The sequence below is a fragment of the Cibotium barometz genome, chromosome 2 (assembly GCF_041138505.1).
Source record: "Cibotium barometz isolate CiBa-2024 chromosome 2, ASM4113850v1, whole genome shotgun sequence".
Classification (NCBI taxonomy): domain Eukaryota; kingdom Viridiplantae; phylum Streptophyta; class Polypodiopsida; order Cyatheales; family Cibotiaceae; genus Cibotium; species Cibotium barometz.
Genome location: NC_141047.1, coordinates 73,734,124 through 73,752,468, shown reverse-complemented (window position 1 = coordinate 73,752,468; position 18,345 = coordinate 73,734,124). Strand labels below are relative to the sequence as shown.

Here is an 18,345-nt window from a genome sequence, read left to right as displayed (position 1 = left end):
GATAGTGGACGTATCCCCAGTAAGAATATGACCAGAAAGCCTGCAGAGATCCTGTAAACCGGAACGGGAAGGAGTCATGTGCCTGGAAGCACCACTATCGAGAATCCACTCCCGAGTATCCGTTGCGGAGAGTCCTCCAATCTCCTCCCTGCCTGAAGAAAATGAAGCATCGGTGTCCATCACCTCCAGGTGCACAAAAGCCGGAGTCTTCATGATTGTTGAGGAGTCTTCACCCTTCTCGGTCTTCCGCTTGGGACACTGCCTCCAGTAGTGGCCTTTCTCGCCACAATCATTACAGGTCCTCTCTGCCTTCAGTTTCTCGCGGTCAACGTCGGACTTCTTCTCAGAAGTCTTCTCCGATGAAGCCTTCCCTTTGCCCGAGTTTCGGCCTGTCGACCGTTGGCCAGTAAAGGCCTCCGAACCTCCACCCTGAGGAGGGTTCGTGAATCGTTCCTCCTGGTCCAAGACCATGGGCACAAGCTCCTCCCACGTGATGGTACTGAGCCTGCCACTGGTAATCAACGACGAGTAGAATGCTGAGTACAAAGAGGGCAAATGTGACAGCAACGTGATGGCCATGTCCTCTGACGATATCTCCTTCCCAGCCTGAAGAACTTCCTGCTGAAGAGCCTGCAGCTTGTTAATATGCTCCCGCATCGTCGACGACTTTGCAGGGCTCATAACCCGCATCTGTACTTCCAAGGAAATCCTCTTTACGGGCGATACCCTGTTGTAAAGTGAGGCCAAATGCTGCCATATACCTCTGGCCAGCATCATGTGCTTTACATGGTTGATTACCTGTGGTGTGCAGTTGAGGAAAATAAACGAACGGACCCTGGCATTGACACGATCCCACATCTGTGTCTGAGCCTCCCGGTCCTTTCGGGTTGACGGTAACTCCCCTTCCTCTACTTCCGGCCGTGGAACACCAACAACGACGAAATCGGCGAGGTCGTAAGACTCCAGAACGGATTCCATCATCACCTTCCATATGCCGTAGTTGCTCCCGTCCAATTGACGGTCCACCGGGAACGTGGGGAGTGTCACGATCTTCACATGTCTCTCGGCCATCTCAAACAGATCTACCATAGCGGGGATGTACTCTGAAAAGGGTGGGTGGGTGGGAACAAAGAAGAACTAAAACTTGCAAGTGGCTGTCCAGCAAATCAGCCCGCCTTCCTCTTGCTTCTCCTCTTCCCGATCAGCCCAAAACAGTCCACCAATCAGCCACAAAAACAGTCCCCCTCTTGCTCACACAAATCCCAAGACCTATCTAGAGCCTAGGCTCTGATACCATGTCAGAATATGCAGCGGAGATGATGACCAAATCTGGGAACACAAGAGCAAAAGCAAAAACGCAGGCAGAAAAACAGCACAAGAGAGAGACAGATGTAGGTGTGTAACTCTGCTCTATATACACAAGAAGATCCCGAGATATGATACAAATAAGGCATGGGGGTTGAGGACCTATATATACCTCCCTGGAAGGGCAGTCGGCCAGCACTAAAAGTGTCCACGACTGAAGAAAGAGGTCCACGACTGCATAAATGCAGTCGGCCAGCTATCTGATGCCCACGACTGGTAAAAGGCAGTCGGCCAGCAGCCCTGAAGCCCACGACTGATGAAGATCCAGTCGGCCAGCACTGGGGTGCTCCCGGCATCATCTGGCAGCCCTCCCAAGCCTCAGAAAAATGGGAAAAAATAGGGGAAAAATACGGAGAGTGGGGAAAAAATGGAAAAACACCTCATAAGGGCGGGCACACCCACAACAAAGGCCCTGGTGTATAAATCTAGACAGGAGATGACTTCTAAAAATATAATGGGCTTATGCTACTCCTCTTCTACTCATTGCTCAAGCCTTCCATGATGTACCTCTAGGCTCTCCACCATCTCCCTCTCCTACTCAAGCTTTCCTCTCCACTATCTCCCTCTCCTACTCCACCACCTTCCTCTCCACCCTCTCCTACTCCTCCAGCTTCCTCTCCACCCTCTCCTACTAGACTACTTCAATCTTCCCTCTACCTCTTCTCCTACTCTACCCTCTAAGCTCTCTCCACCCTCTTCTACTAGACTACTTCAATCTTCCCTCTATCTCTTCTCCTACTCTACCCTCTAAGCTCTCTCCACCCTCTTCTACTAGACTACTACTAAGTTACTAACTATTCATGGCATCCTCTTCTCGTGCGGGCGGTAGGAGTAGAACGGATGGGTGGTCATGGTGGGATGAGGTCAACTTCGAGCCTCCTACTCATGCGGGGGGTGCACGTCCATGGACATGCAAGCTTTGCCCATATAAGCGTGTGGGTGGGGCCAATAGGGTGAGGGCCCATTTGCTGCATGAAACCGGTCATGAGGTGAAATTTTGTGAGCGGGTCACACCGGAGATAAGAAAGGAGCTTCTTGCAAAGCTTGCCGCCCATCAAGCTTTGAATGCAAGCCAAAGGGTGCGTGGAGTGGATCCCAACACTTGTCTCAATAATCTTTTGAAAGATATTGGAAAATTGTCATGGATTGAATCGGTGATTGATGATGCATGTGCAATTGTGACCTTCATCAACAATCACACATACCTTCGATCCGAGTTTGGGAAGAGGTCCACAAAGGTCCTTCTCAAGTACTCGGACACTCGCTTTGCATACAACTTTCTTATGTTGCATCGCTTGAAGGATTGTCAGGGTGCCGTGCGGCAACTATTCATCAGTGATGAGTTTTGCTCCTCATCTTTTGCACGTACACAGGTAGGGATTTCATGCAAGAAAAAGGTCGACGATGCTGATTTTTGGGAGGACCTCAAGCGCACTGACGCCATGGTGCATCCCATTGTCCACTTGCTCAGGATTGTTGATGCTATGCAGCCATGCATCGGCAAAGTATATGAAGCCATGGACCAGATGATAGAGAGTCTTGAGAAGCTTGAGCCAGACGTAGATAGATATGAGGAGATCCACTCGCTTTGTGTGGCGAGATGGAGCTCATATTCCTCTCCTTTACATGCAGCTGCTTTAATGGTGGACCCAAAATTTCACGGAAAAGGGCAGGAGGGTGATAAAGAGGTGAGCAACGGTTGGAGACTCATCTTGGATCGCCTCACGCCGGATGCAGAAATCAGGCGCAAAATTAGAGACCAGCTCTCTAATTACAGGGCATTTCAAGGCTCATATGGATGTGCAGATGCGCAGCAGGACAGATTCAAGGTTGGTGCAGCATTATGGTGGGAGGACTTCGGATCAGATGGACCAGAGCTACAACAGTTGGCGATCCGGATCTTGAGCTAGTCCGTTAGCTCTTCTTGCCTAGAGCAATTATGGTCCTCCTACAGTCACATTTCATCAAAGAAAAGAAATCGGCTTGGGGTGGAAAGAGCTAATGATCTTGTCTTCATTAGCGCAAACTTGCGCATGCTTGGCAAGAGTGCAAGATGCAATGCCGATACTTTTACACAGTGGGAGATGGAACAAGAGGAGGCAGCTACAACTATTGCACAGGAGGGTGGGACAGATGGTTCTCATCATGAGCCTTCATCGGATGACACAACCCCCATCCACACTTCACGCACTCATAATCATGAGGCTAGCACCTCTCTTATTGGGAGCGCAGAGTATGAGAGCGAGTGACTTATATTTTGTATGGCCTAGGCCCCAACATCTTTTGAGTATATCTATTTAATGTTATCAACTTTAAAGTCTTTCTTTTCCGACTTTGCAAGTCTTGACTCTTGATTCTTGCACCTCGTAGCGTAATTTAATTTTAAATGTAATGTGTATCATGATTCATAACTTTTGGAGTTAGAAAGCTTGTTGTTATTGATTGATTAATCTTGATTCTTTACTCCTCTAAAATTAACAATTTTGAGTGCCGTTCCCACCCCCCGTCCCCGTTCCCTACCTTTAGCCGTCCCCGTCCCCGTCCCCGTCCCCGTCCCCTGGTAACTATGGTTGGGATTTATGTACACCAATCACAATACATTGAAAATCTATTGCACAAATTTGGGTTTCAAGATTGTAAGCCCATCTCTACTCCAATGGAGCCAGGGTTGAAATTGAGCATGTATGATGTTGGAGAACCTTTTGATATGAGTGTTTACAACCAACCAGTGGGTTGCCACATATACTTATGGAACACACGCTCGGATATTCAATTTGGGGTTTCCCAGTGTAGCAAATTTATGCACAACCCAAGTACAAAGCATTGGCAAGCAGTGAAGCGGATCTTCTGCTATCTTCAGGGCTCCCTAGATCTTGCATTGGTATATCCCACAGGGGGTAGCTTGCAATTACATGCTTACAGTGATTCCGACTGGGCTAGTAACTATGATACACAGCAATCCACCAATGGGAATTGTTTCTTTTTGGAGCATTCATGCATATCATGGTTGAGTAAAAAGAAGCCCACTGTTGCCACATCTACTCGTGAGGCTGAGTACGGGGCAGCCTTTATAGACAATAGATTGTGTATGGATGAGGAGATTAATGACTATCTTCGTGAGTGTCAATAGACACCCACCACCATACTCACTGACAGCCAGAGTGCTATAGCCGTGGCACGAAACCCAATGTTTCACGTGCGTACTAAACACACAAAGATTCATTATCATTATGTCAAGGAGAGGATTCATGCAGGGGAGATCTCATTATCTTACTACTCTACACAGGACAATGTTGCAGATCTGTTCACGAAGGCGTTGCCTAAAAAGAAGTTTGAAGCTTTCCGCAAAGCTTTAGGCTTACTCTCCTACAGAGAGTGATCTGTTGCCGACCTTGTCCAGGTTCACTTTGCTACTACAAGGGAGATTTATTGGCATATATGCTATTAGTAGTGCCACATGTGAACATGGGCTAACCAAGGGAACTTTTCTCCCTTTGAGTTTTCCCCTTGAATATTTGGTGTGAAAGGTCACCATCACTTTTATTGTATTTTGATACTATGGAGTTGAGTCCCAAGCTCCACACATTCCAATGCAATCCGTTTTGTGTGAGCATCAATCACCATCTCCTGCTTGCTGGCTGATTCTTTGTGTTCTTGTGTGTGTGTGTGTGTGTAACCCTAACCCTAACAGGTCTTTCATGAAGCCAAGAGCTACTTGAAGTAGACTTATCACCATGTCAGCCTACTTCAGTAAATTAGCTAGCATGGCCTAACCTTAAAAAAAGGGTCCCTCGAGCCCAAATTCCAGCATTTTAGACCTCCCACTCAGCTAAGCATTCGCAAGTAAATTTCACTTTGTTCCAACAAGCATCTTGAGAGCTCTACTTTCAAGGTAAGGTGTTATCCAGTAGAAGTATTTTGTATGTCTCTTTTGCCTTCTTGACTCATCTTAAATAATTTGAAATACTCTGCACTACAACGCCATTGAGACTTCTGCTGGCCAATACATTTTTGGGATTGAATTACAAGACTTTGAACCATCAATTCATGATGTCGGACATGCTATGGCATCCTGTTCATGTCATTGGAGCCAGTTTATGGATAAGATATCATCTTGCCACTTAAAAATATTTGTAGTAGAAACCATTTATGCTGCAAGGGCGGTCAAATAGTTTGGAAACCATATGTTTCAGTAAAATCATGCCCAATTCCCGCGATCAAAAGGATCAGCTCGCTCTACTCATGTGCCATGTATTCCTCGAAGTGTATGCCGTTGTAGTATGGGAAGCACACACCATGCAATCCTTGAAATGCATGCATTTTAATTAGTGGGATGTGTACCTTGAGGGCGAGCTCGCATTCGTCTTGGCGTTGCAGTTCGCCCAAGACGGCTACCATGTCGGGCTTGAGCAAGCGGGCCACCTTGGATTTAAGGACTGCGGAGACGCGGTCGTCGCCGCCGTTGGTTCTGGCCCTCTTGAGCTCCTGCACCACCCGCAGGGCCTCGTTGGAGAGGATTCTGCCCCTCCAGATAGGAGCCCTCGGTCGCCCGGGGTTCCGCGAGCTGCCCACCACCACCTGCAAGGGAGGGCGCCTCCACCGCGTGCAAACCTTCTTCTCATCCCATCCCAGCAGTCTCGGGGGTATGATCGATAGGCCACCAGTGTCCAGTTTCGCTGGAGATGTGATGGAAGCATGCAAAGACATGGTGGCCTCCTGATGAAAGATAACTCCTAGGACACTTACACGGGCAACCATGAAAAATAACACCAAAAAGAATTGATTAGTTTACAAATGCAACTTCAATAAACTCACCAGCAGTGCGCTAGAGCAATTGGTGAAGCTTGTGTGTTGTTTGGGGTAAGGTCTCGTGATCTAGTAGTACTTCCAGCTCTCATCCGTAAGGACACTCCTTGGTACAAATAAAAAATCTCGCATTACAAAAAAAAAAAAAAAAAAAACTTCAATAAACTAGCATACCTTTACAAGCAAATTGAACTTCATCTAGTTAAATTACAAATAACACAATCGTCTCATTACCTCACTGTGCACACACAATAGGGACCCAACATTTGTAGAAAATGGTAATTCATCAGATTAATTGTGATGGTTTGCTGAGATGTTAAGTGTTACATTTAGTAACTGAAAGGTTACAACCCTCTTATTTAAAAACTTCGATATCTCTCTCTCATCACAATGGCCGCTTGAGAATCGCCTGGCTATAATCAGGGCCAAGCCCATTCGAAGAGAGTTAGAGGATTAGGAGTATCTTGGTGCCTATGTAATGCAATCCTGATTGTTGTGCAATATAATAGAGAAATTCATTAATGTATCAGGCAATGTAAACGAGATGGGCAGGCATAGAAGAAGCCATGTTGCATCATTGAAAGAAGTGCCTGGTAATTAAGGCCTCAATCATCAAAGGCTTGGGAGTAAGCCTTGTAAGGAGATAAGGCCTCTACATATAAAGGTGTCTTGAGAAGAAGACAACATCGCTACCAAAAGCAGAGAGGCTGCTGCTTGGGACCAAGCCTTGCAAGGAGAGAAGGCCTCTACATATCGGTGCCTTGGGAAGAAGCCATCATTGCTACTAAGAGCATAGAGGCAACGTGCTTCGTCCGTTATAGTGAGAAGATATTGTCATGCTGAAGAAGTGTTGCAATTTTAAGATCAAAGCATATAAGTAAAAGAGTTTATTAAATGCATTAACCTTACCTCTTTGAATGGTCATTAACTAAGGTTACTAAGTCTTAAGAGAGTATAAATTATTATACAAACTAAGTCTTAAGAGAGTGTAAATTATTATACAAAGAGAAAAGATAAAAGGAGTAAATGTATAAATGTTTGTACAAATGGATACTCGTTAAATGTATAAATGTTTGTACAAATGGATACTCGTTAGATTAATTGATGGCTTTTGGGTAAGTTTGATATTAATGTCTTTGTTCAACTTAATTATAGAAAAATTAATTCGTAATTAAAATGTTGTAACCTCTCTCTCTCTCTCTCTCTCTCTCTCTCTCTCTCTCTCTCACACACACACACACACACACACACACATTAAAAAAAGAAAGTGATTCCAAATAGCAAACGAACATAAGTGGGTTTATAGTTTAAAAGAAATTCTTCCATAGCTTTTTCACAAACATTTTTTTGATGGAGCTAGGGAGATGCAATGCACGTGACACAAGAATAACGCTTTTGAATTTATAGGAATTTTCTTCATAATTTAAAAATATATATTTGGAGTAGATTTCTCATAGCTATAGCTATTTGGGAGATAAGAATTTTTTGAAATCCTAGAGGCATTAAGCATTAGTAAACACTATGATAATGTATAAAATAATACCAAAAATAATTGATTAGTTTACAAATGCAAGTTTAATAAACTGGCATACTTAGAAGGATATTGAACTTAATATAGTTAAATTACTAATAACATAATTGTCACTACCTCTCTGTGCTCACACAGTATGTAACTACTCTACCTCTCTCACTCATGTACACAATCACTTGCTTACAAGAGATTAAAGGGCGTATCATGGTTATAGGACCATATATTGATCGATCCTCTCACCCAAGCTTGAGGTTCGAATGGATAGCTTGGCTTGAGGGGGAGTATGGATGTCTCAATGCCATGGATGAGCATGCATTGCCTAGGAGATTGAGGAGTTAGCCTAAGGTTCCAAACCTCAAGGTGTATTTGTGTACACCTTGGCCCAGGGGTATGGACGTCTCAATGCAATGGGTTGAGCATGCATTGACTAGGAGATTGAAGAGTTAGACTAAGGTTCTATTATTAATAAATTTCATGATTTTAAATTCATACATTTTTTTGCCATCGCTTAAAAAATATATGTATGGCACCCTTGTGGCCCCCTACCCCCCGTAGGTAAAGAAGCACTCTTTGTCTCTCTCCCCATATGCGGAGAAAGGGGTATGGACATCTCAATACAATGGGTTGAGCATGCATTGACTAGGAGATTGAGGAGTTAACCTAAGGTTCTATTATTAATAAAATTTATGATTTTAAATTCATACATTTTTTTGACATTGCTTAGAAAAATATATATGTATGGTGCCCTTGTGGCCCCCTACCCCCCATTGGCACAGCACGCGTCTCTTCACAATAGAATTAGAGAGAGAGAGAGAGAGAGAGAGAGAGAGAGAGAGAGAGAGAGAGAGAGAAGATATATTAACATCTACGGAAGGCTGGATTGGCCTATGAGACAAATCTGTATACAACAAGTCCATGTCCTGAGTATCATGGAAAGTAAAACTCAAATGAAAAGCTAAACCTAGTCATATGTAGGTCACTATCTAGCATGCTATAGATGTACAATCATGATAAGTGGTATATTACTAATTCCACCACCCCAGTGGGGAGATGGTGGGATATATTACTGTATATTACTATGCAGTCACTATCTAGCATGCTATAGATGTACAATCATGATAAGTGGTATATCACTGATTCCACCTAGTGTAGTACATCATACATGGGGCGAGGAGGACTCTCACATCTGTTGTCCCCTAGTGTAGCCTCTGAGCTGTCTCCTCCATAGCTCTGCGGTATCATGCATAGATCTGGGCAGACTGGGCCTGATGGAGTAGTGGTGGTCTGCGTCTGGGTAGTCGTGGTCTCCTGGCAGCTCTAATCTCCGAGGCTCTTTGTAGTGTGAGCCCTCGTCGAGAGGTAGATGATACAGGGGGAGGGGGATGTGGCTCGTTGTTGTGATAGGCCTGAAGAAGCTAGAATCTTTGGCTCTACACTTGTAGAAGCCTTTCTCTATGTCATTGTAGCTCAAGGAGGAAAAGGCCTAGGTATCTCTGATCATGATACACCATCACCCGGCTAAGTGGGCTGAAACCCTCTCTGAACAAGAAGTGGTATCTCCCTCTGACCTCATAATATACAGGACATCTACATACCTCTAACTCTACCTCTCTATGGCATAATTTGCATACTTTGTCCTCTTTTGGGGTCTGTGATGCTCTCCTTGCCTCAATCTCCAGAGTGTGAGAGGAAACTCTGATCTGACCAATAGTCATCCACATAGCGTGAGACATGTGTACATCCATGTAGCCTGGTCGTCTGACAAATCCATCTTCTGTGAATCTAAGGAAATGATCTTTGTAGTACTACATTTTGGTGGGAAGGGGACCCGACCAAGTCTCCTTGGTGTGCATCTGGATCAAATCCTATCTCAGAACTCTGTTCCTCTCATCTTGGGAGAGTGTGAAGTATGGGGAGTCATCATCATACTAGAAGGGGACCCGACCAAGTCTCCTTGGTGTGCATCTGGATCAAATCCTATCTCAGAACTCTATTCCTCTCATCTTGGGAGAGTGTGAAGTATGGGGAGTCATCATCATACTAGAAGGGCAAGAATCTATCCATGTCGACCCCATGTGCTAAGAACCACTCATCTACTATAGCATACCATGATGGGTGATGGCCCTCTACTATGGCAATACTCTGTGAGGACTGTTGAAATATACAAGTGAATAGGGTGTGTGTGGGAACAAGCTCTTGGATAGAGGCTGTAAAAGAGAAGATGTAATTGTGAAAGAACCTGTGAAAAGGTGAGAAGAATCTACTGGGAGAGAATAATGGGTAGCATGAGAGAATTTAGGAGTGTGGAGTTATTCTGGGAGATATTCAGGGAAAAGAGAGGTGGAGAGAATCAGGCAAGAGGTGGAGATATTCTGGGAGTGAATCATGGAGAAATCAATGGGATTTGATGCTTGATGTAAACTCTATAAATTGAGGCATAGCCCTAATGAGAATTTGCTGGTTTTTGAGTATCCATGCCTACATTAATCTATCTGCTAATTACCCACTAATTACGTCTTAATTATTTCTTAATCACTTTGTTAATGATGTTGATTCTAGTGTTTGATCCACCATAGCTCATCATTATGCTCAAATTTCAACATGGTATCAGAGCCATGCCTAGAATCAATCAGATTTATGAGCCCATTAGTTAATTAATTAGGATTAGTAGAAGATTAGCAAAAAATCAAAACTTTAGTGAGTTTTCACTTCTCCCCTTCACCCCCAGCCAGTGTGGTGGAGGATCTCTAGCACCTTGCACACTCTAAATTAGGGCACAAGCTTCTAGCACATGGTAGCTAACTTCTTTGGCTACAAGCCCATCAAGAAAACGCAGCAAACCGCCGGTGCTATCAGGAGAAATCGACGTTTTTTCCAACGTAATTTTTTCTGACAGTTTTGCAGATCTTGTGCTCATCAAGTCAAATTGCTTCAATTCCTCCTAGCCCAAGGGGTAATCAAGCATGCTCTACAAGCTGGTGAAGACAGAATTCAATTTCATCAAGTCTACATTGAGATCAAAGCTCTTCATCAAATCTATAGGTGACTTTGGTAAAACAGAGATTAAGCTTTCAATATTTCGTCAAATCTTGTGTTTCTTGGCTTAATCCTCTACTAGACTCATTGCTATTTATGCCTTTGAAAGCATTTGAGCTCATTTGAAGTGGAAGGCACCAGATCTGGACTCCCCGCATACTCTGTTTTTTGCACACAAAACAGAGCATTAATTTGCTAATCAATGATTAATCAGTGCTAATCACTATATTTTGGTGCAATTGAGGGTTCAAATTAACCATTAGGTCTCTAATACAGATCCCTAAAGCTTCAGATTGTAAATCGGAGTTGGTTTGATACTCTAACCATCCCGTACAAATTGGTTACCCTTAATTTAGTGTAATTTCTGGTGATTTTATGCTGATAAAATTATTGTAATCATCTATTAAACACCAGATTGAGTTGTAAAAGGGTAGACACTGCCCTTGAATCTTGAATTCGGATCAAGAGGTAAGACCCCCTTCACATCACCATGAGTTCAGCACAGGAAATAGCCAAATTTAATGGGGAACAGTTTTATACATGGCAGACAAAAACCATGTATTTGCTGATGAGGAAAAATCTGTGGGGATTAGTTGAAGGGAGAGATGAATGCCCAGAGAGAGGAGAAAATGAGTGGAAGAGTAGGAATGAAAAAGCATTGGGACTTATTGCACTCAGTTTAAATGATGAAATCATTCATCACATCACAGGGATACAGTGGGCAAAAGATGCATGGGATGAACTCAATAAATTATTTGGTACATAAGCAAAAAATTCCAAGATAAATCTATTAATGCAATTCTACAAATTGGACATGAAGGAAAGTGAACCTTTAATCACACACTTGAACAAATATAAAAGCATTAAGCAACAGCTGGCAGCTATTGGCAAAAAGGCAGAAGATGATAAAGCATTAGCTGTACTTTTGAAGAGTGTGGACAAAGGAGATTATGAAAACATTGTAGCAACACTAAAGAATGTACCTGAACTGAAGATACACGAGATAGAAGTAGCTCTACTAGATCAAGAGAGTAGAGGCAAAGAGAAGAAAGGGCTCGACTCAACAGCAGGAGAGGAAAAAGCATTCTTCACCCGAGGAGGATTCTCTCGAGGACGAGGACGAGGAAGAGGCAGAGTAGGAGGGAGGACCTTCACTTGCCACAAATGTGGAAAGCCAGGACACATGGCGAGAGACTGCTACAGCAAACCCAGTGAAGAAGGAACGACATCGGCAAACTTCATGGAGGCTCCAAGGGAAGTGGAGTCGGATCATCTTTTCTGAGAGAGAGAGAGAGAGAGAGAGAGAGAGAGAGAGAGAGACCCCACAACCCAATGTAACCTGCCCCAACAAAGTAAAACCACCTCTGAGCCACCGATGATGTAGGCCAAGTGGTAGATGTATGTGTGAGCACTTTAGTCAAGGTCGCGGGCACTTATAGTAGCCTTGGACACATAGAGAGAGAGAGTGTCAAGGACTATGAAGTTTAGGGACTTGAGGCACTGGTCGCGGGCTATCAAGTAAGAGGGAAACTTGATACAGGGTCCAGGTGTGCTAGGATTATTCACTTGAGGGGAGGTGTTGAAATATACAAGTGAATAGGGTGTGTGTGGGAACAAGCTCTTGGATAGAGGCTGTAAAAGAGAAGATGTAATTGTGAAAGAACCTGTGAAAAGGTGAGAAGAATCTACTGGGAGAGAATAATGGGTAGCATGAGAGAATTTAGGAGTGTGGAGTTATTCTGGGAGATATTCAGAGAAAAGAGAAGAGGTGGAGAGAATCAGGCAAGAGGTGGAGATATTCTGGGAGTGAATCATGGAGAAATCAATGGGATTTGATGCTTGATGTAAACTCTATAAATTGAGGCATAGCCCTAATGAGAATTTGCTGGTTTTTGAGTATCCATGCCTACATTAATCTATCTGCTAATTACCCACTAATTACGTCTTAATTATTTCTTAATCACTTTGTTAATGATGTTGATTCTAGTGTTTGATCCACCATAGCTCATCATTATGCTCAAATTTCAACAAGGACTCCGTGGCTAAGTGGGTCAGTCTCTCTTGACCCATGGCTCTGATGCGTCTGATGTAGGCTATAGTTTGAAATAGAGTCTCTACCATCATATGGGGGGCACTGCAAGCTCTACCCTAGCAATCTCATGTGGTAGTGATGATTTGCTACGAATTATGTTAGAGATCATGAGGATCTATGATCAATCCATTCGATGCCAATCATATGTGGAGAGGTTAAGGACCCATACCGGTGCTGCATACATCCTAGCTGGGGTGACTAAGGTGTCAAATAGCCATCCTTTAGTTGCAAGGCTCCTGGAAGTGAGCCTGATGACACTGTCTCTCCATCAATGTCAGGGTAACATGACCTCAGGTGAGCCTATCCTGTGATGCTTGTCTCATGGAGAAACGGCTCCCATTACTACTGAAGGTAATACCCAAGTATACATATGATTTTGTTTCCTCCACTTGATTAATGTGCTATAGAGAAAGAAAGAGCATCCTGCAAGCTACAAGTTGTACACACACAGACAGAGAATTTGTGAGCCATATGAGAGAGAGAGAGAGAGAGAGAGAGAGAGAGAGAGAGAGAAAGAGAGAGAGAGAGAGAGAGAGAGAGAGAGAGAGCTATGATTGATATGCTATGGAGAAAGAGAGAGGCATCCTGCAAGCTACGAGCTACAAACACACAAAAAGAGAATTTATGGACGAGAGAGAGAGAGAGAGAGAGAGAGAGAGAGAGAGAGAGAGAGAGAGAGAGAGAGAGCCCCTTCTTTTGCATGGACGACAAACCATCTACCCTCTGCTTGCCATGAGTGAGATTTCTTTTCAATCTCATACTAAAAAAATATGTGCATATCCTTTGCTAAAAGTGTGTGTGTGTGTGTGTGTGTGTGTGAGAGAGAGAGAGAGAGAGAGAGAGAGAGAGAGAGAGAGAGAGAGTCCCTTTGTTTGCATGGACGATGACAACCATGTAGAGAGAGAGAGAGAGAGAGAGAGAGAGAGAGAGAGAGAGAGAGAGTCCCTTTGTTTGTATGACGATGACAACCATGTGTGTGTGTGTGTGTGTGTGTGTGAGAGAGAGAGAGAGAGAGAGAGAGAGAGAGAGAGAGAGAGAGTCCCTTTGTTTGCATGGACGATGACAACCATGTATGCTCTGCTTGCCATGAGAAATTTTTTTTTGAGATCTCATACTAAAACATTTATGCATATCCTTTGCTAAAAGTTTAGGATTTCTTTTCAATCTCATACTAAAAAAATATGTGCATATCCTTTGCTAAAAGTGTGTGTGTGTGTGTGTGTGTGAGAGAGAGAGAGAGAGAGAGAGAGAGAGAGAGAGAGAGAGAGTCCCTTTGTTTGCATGGAGGACGATGACAACCATGTATGCTCTGCTTGCCAGGAGAAATTTTTTTTTGAGATCTCATACTAAAACATTTATGCATATCCTTTGCTAAAAGTTTAGACCATAAAGCTATATAAAATTAATAAATTTAATAATAAAATTCCATTGAGAGAAACATATTATGTTAAAATTAACTAAACTTGACCATGCCCATTTTAAGTTATTTTCTATGCTCTAATTAATTTTTAGTCCATGTATGTATGTATGAATATGTATACACATGCATGGTAAAATTCACATGTGTTAAAACATTCTTCACCTTGATTTTATCGCTTATTAATTTTCTTTTTATTAATTTTTATGTACCTACATGATTACATTACTTTCATGCACATTTGGCATGGTCACATGTGTCACTAGTGTGCACATATGCACATTTTTCACATCTTTACACATTTAGGTTTTCTCCTTCATGTCTAATTTTTTTATCTATGGTTCTTCCTAGTTATTTAATTAATTTTTCTTAAGCCTTTGTATAAAGTTTGACTATATGCCAATCATCTTACCCTTACAATGTTCCTAGGGTACACATCTATACATGGGACCTAGACATAAATCTCCGCCACATTTAACTTTTATAAACTAATTTATCTATCTTACCAACTTAATTTTCCAACTCAACTGTGAAAGAATATGGACATATTTTGAATATTCTCTCAGTAAAATATTTTAGAACTGAAGTTTATTTACAAATACTATAAATACCTATAGAGGGATCTTACTAGAAGTTTATTTACAAATACTAGAAATACCTATAGAGGGATCTTACTAGAAATACCTATAGAGGGATCTTATACTCTCCTACTTAAGATTCAAGATGCTCTCATCTTGCAGACTAGGGTATTTCTTGAATAACTTCTCTTCTTTTTCCCAAGTTACATCTTCAACTACATAAAATTTTCACTTAAGAAACACCTATAGGGATCTTATATTCTCCCCCACTTAAGATTCGAGATGCCCTCATCTCGGAGACTAGGGTATTCCTTCAATAATTTCTCTTCTTTTTCCCAAGTTACATCTTCAACTGGGTAAAATTTTCACTTTAAAAGATATCCTTGTATAATCTTATTTCTAAGAGGGTTATCTCGAACGTCCTAAATATATTGAGGTTCAAGCTCTATCTGATTTTGAGTTGGAAGAGTTATCTGCTCATCGTCAAGAATATGAATAGGATTTGGAATATACTTCTTGAGAGCAAATCCTAGTCAAGAATATGGCTAGGATTTAAAATATACTTTGTGAGACTCTGCCCCCTCCGTGCACCGGATTCTTGGTTGTTAGCAGCGGAAGTAGCTTCCTCTTGCGCGAGGCAGGGTTTCCCACTCAGGGCCTCGTCCACGAATGTCCGGACACGAGACTAATTTGGTGGTCATTCCGAAACGAAAACTGGGAAAATTTTCCTTGCCCAAAAATTTGCGACAATTCCACCTTTTTGATTTTCTTAACAAATTTTCTAATGGGGTCAAGAGACTAATCTATCCTTCACCTGATTAAACCAGATAGAAGGAAGACTATTACAGACTTAACTTGAAGAAATCAACGCTTTTTTCCTAACTAAAATCAGGCACATCCGTTGATCTATTCATTTGAGAAAGTCTTCAGGTTTTTATTTAACTACTCGAGTTCTAAGCGCATTCCTATTATTCAATTTCATTATTAAAACTCTACTGATTCCAGCCTAACCCCAACATAAGTTGGACCCATGAGGATGAAGAAGTAACACGGAAGCATGTAAACCTCTTTTATTGTGTTTCTCATTTCCATTCCATTGGTGTTACCCATGTTGAAATATATGATGTACAAGTGATAAAGGGTGAGAGAAAGAGGTCATGTAGGTGTGAATACACCCCAAATAAAGTGGGCATGTGGGTGGAAAAGGGATCTAGGGTTGGCCCAACCCTAGCCCTGGGTGGACCCTATATAAAGGGCAGGAGGCCTCACTTTTTGTAACACAACAGTTGAAGGTGAAGGTTATGCCAATTTTGGAGTGACTGAAATAGAAGGTAATATAGAAGCTTTCTATACATCTTGTGTTCTTTCTCTCTCTCATATATGTTGCTCTATCTTGCCATCAACTATTGCTTCCGTTGTGCATACTCCCCATAATTTTGACATGGTACTAGAGCCTTGCAAAGGCTAAGCTCCCCTTCAATCCCCTTTTCTTTCTCTCTCACTATCATACGCCATTCACATCCTCATCAAGAAGGATGGTGGTAGAATAAGGTGAGATGCAAAAAGGCATCAAGAAGGAAGGCAACAAAAGAGCTTTATCAAAGAAGAGATTCTGTTCATCACCAAGAAGAAGAAGAAGAAGAAGAAGAAGAATAGGAAAAACGTAAAGTTCCGTCTGAATTTTTTCTCCGTCGATGTTTCTCTTTGAAGCCTTGGAGTGGCAAAGAGGAGGTAAGAGACTGAGCATATAAGCTGGTTTTTTTCTTAACCTCACAATCAAAGGAGGTGGAAGACAAAGTGAAAAAAAAAATGCTGCCGCCATCTCTACATTCCGTCAACGTCTGCGTTTCCGTCGACATCACTGTTCCATTGACGTCCGTTCGCTGTTTCCATCGCCTGCCCCTTGTGAATGGTGGTAGGTGTCGCTTAAGCAATACCTTGAAAAGCAGCATGTGTGGTAGCCCTTCAATGACTACAGCCATGCAGCCGCCCAGAGTAGCCGCCAGTAAACAAAATGGAAGCCCTCATCGATGGCCATCTCAGGTAGCCCTCATCGATGTCCATCCATGTTTCGTCGACTGCTAGTGTTTTGTGTATTGGTGGTTGCTACTGCTTAAGCAACAGCTTGGGTGCTACAACAACAGACAGCCTCTACAAAATGGCAGCTTCAACGATAGTCACCCCAGTAGCATTGCAGCCGAGGCGCATGCGCATTGCGTTTTTTCTGTCAAAACCTTCCAATTTTTAAAGAAAACAAAAACCCTTATCTAAGGTCGTTATACCTTTTCTCTAAGGTTCTTTAAAACCTTTATTTCCAAGGATTCTTTTAAACCTTTTCTCTAAGGTTTTTCAACCCTTTTTTTTCTCCAAGGCTCACAAAGCTAAAGGTGATTTTATAAATCCTTGAACCCACTTCAAGCGCATCAATCTTCAAAACTTGAATTAATTTTTACCTTGTAAATGGAGTTAGACACTGCCCTTGTTTCTTGCAAGTGGTAAGACCCCTCCTGCCCCTATCAATCATGTCGAAGGAGACTGAAGCTTTGATTGAGAACTTTGATGGAAAGTTCAAGTAAGATATATGCTAAAGGTCAAAGCAAATGGTGGATCTACATCTACATCGAAAACTCAAGCCTTTGTGATGAAACATGGTATGTCCAAATCTAACTTGAAATGTATCTTTTGCAAGAAGATGGTTTCATCAAAGCAAAGGAGCAACAAGGGTGGTGCACAAAGCTACTATGGAAGGGATGGTACCAAAGATGGTACTAAGGTTGAGGGGAATTATGTAGATTCCTTAAATGTTCCAGATAAGCAACTCTTCTAGTTGAGGAGTGAAGCATGTTTGCTAGAATTGGGAGTGAACCACATTTCTCTATAACTCATCACTTTTGTAAAAGCCTAATTTATAAAGGCTCCCTACCTTGTCTTCTTCCTATGTTTGAGAGGGGGTGATTTTGTTCTTGTATGTCCAATTCTCACCTTGCTCCATGTTTGAAATTGTCCCATGGTGGCATTGAGAGGGGGTGTTGAAGTATATGATGTACAAGTGATAAAGGGTGAGAGAAAGAGGTCATGTAAGTGTAAACACACCCCAAATAAAGTGGGCATGTGGATGGAAAAGGGATCTAGGGTTGGCCCAACCCTAGCCCTTGGTGGAGCCTATATAAAGGGTAGGAGGCCTCAATTTTTGTAACACAACACAAGTAACACAACACAAGAAGGTGAAGATTAAGTCAACTTTGGAGTGGCTTAAATAGAAAGTAATATAGAAGCTTTCTATACATCTTGTGTTCTTGCTCTCTTTCATATATGTTGCTCTATCTTGCCATCAACTATTGGTTCCATTGTGTATACTCCCTATAATTTTGATAACTCATACCCTAGTGTTGATTAGTGGTTTACCACAAAAAACATGCCATTTTGGATTCCTAATGAAAGATGAGTGGTACGGAATGTTTTTTGTATGTGAAAGATGAGTGGTATGGAATGTTTTTTTTGTGTGTGTAGAAAGGTTTGT

General features: G+C 42.4%; 1 protein-coding gene across 1 annotated transcript in view; it reads right to left on the bottom strand.

Moving 5' to 3' along the window:
- Positions 1–6,098, bottom strand: part of LOC147641453 (protein THYLAKOID ASSEMBLY 8-like, chloroplastic) — a 41,327-nt gene extending 35,229 nt beyond the window's left edge. The window contains exon 1 of the mRNA XM_086821692.1: positions 5,707–6,098. Within this exon, the coding sequence (XP_086677818.1) occupies positions 5,707–6,072 (366 nt within the window). The 5' untranslated portion in view covers positions 6,073–6,098. The remainder of the gene's footprint in view (positions 1–5,706) is intronic.
- Between the last annotated feature and the right edge of the window lie 12,247 nt (positions 6,099–18,345).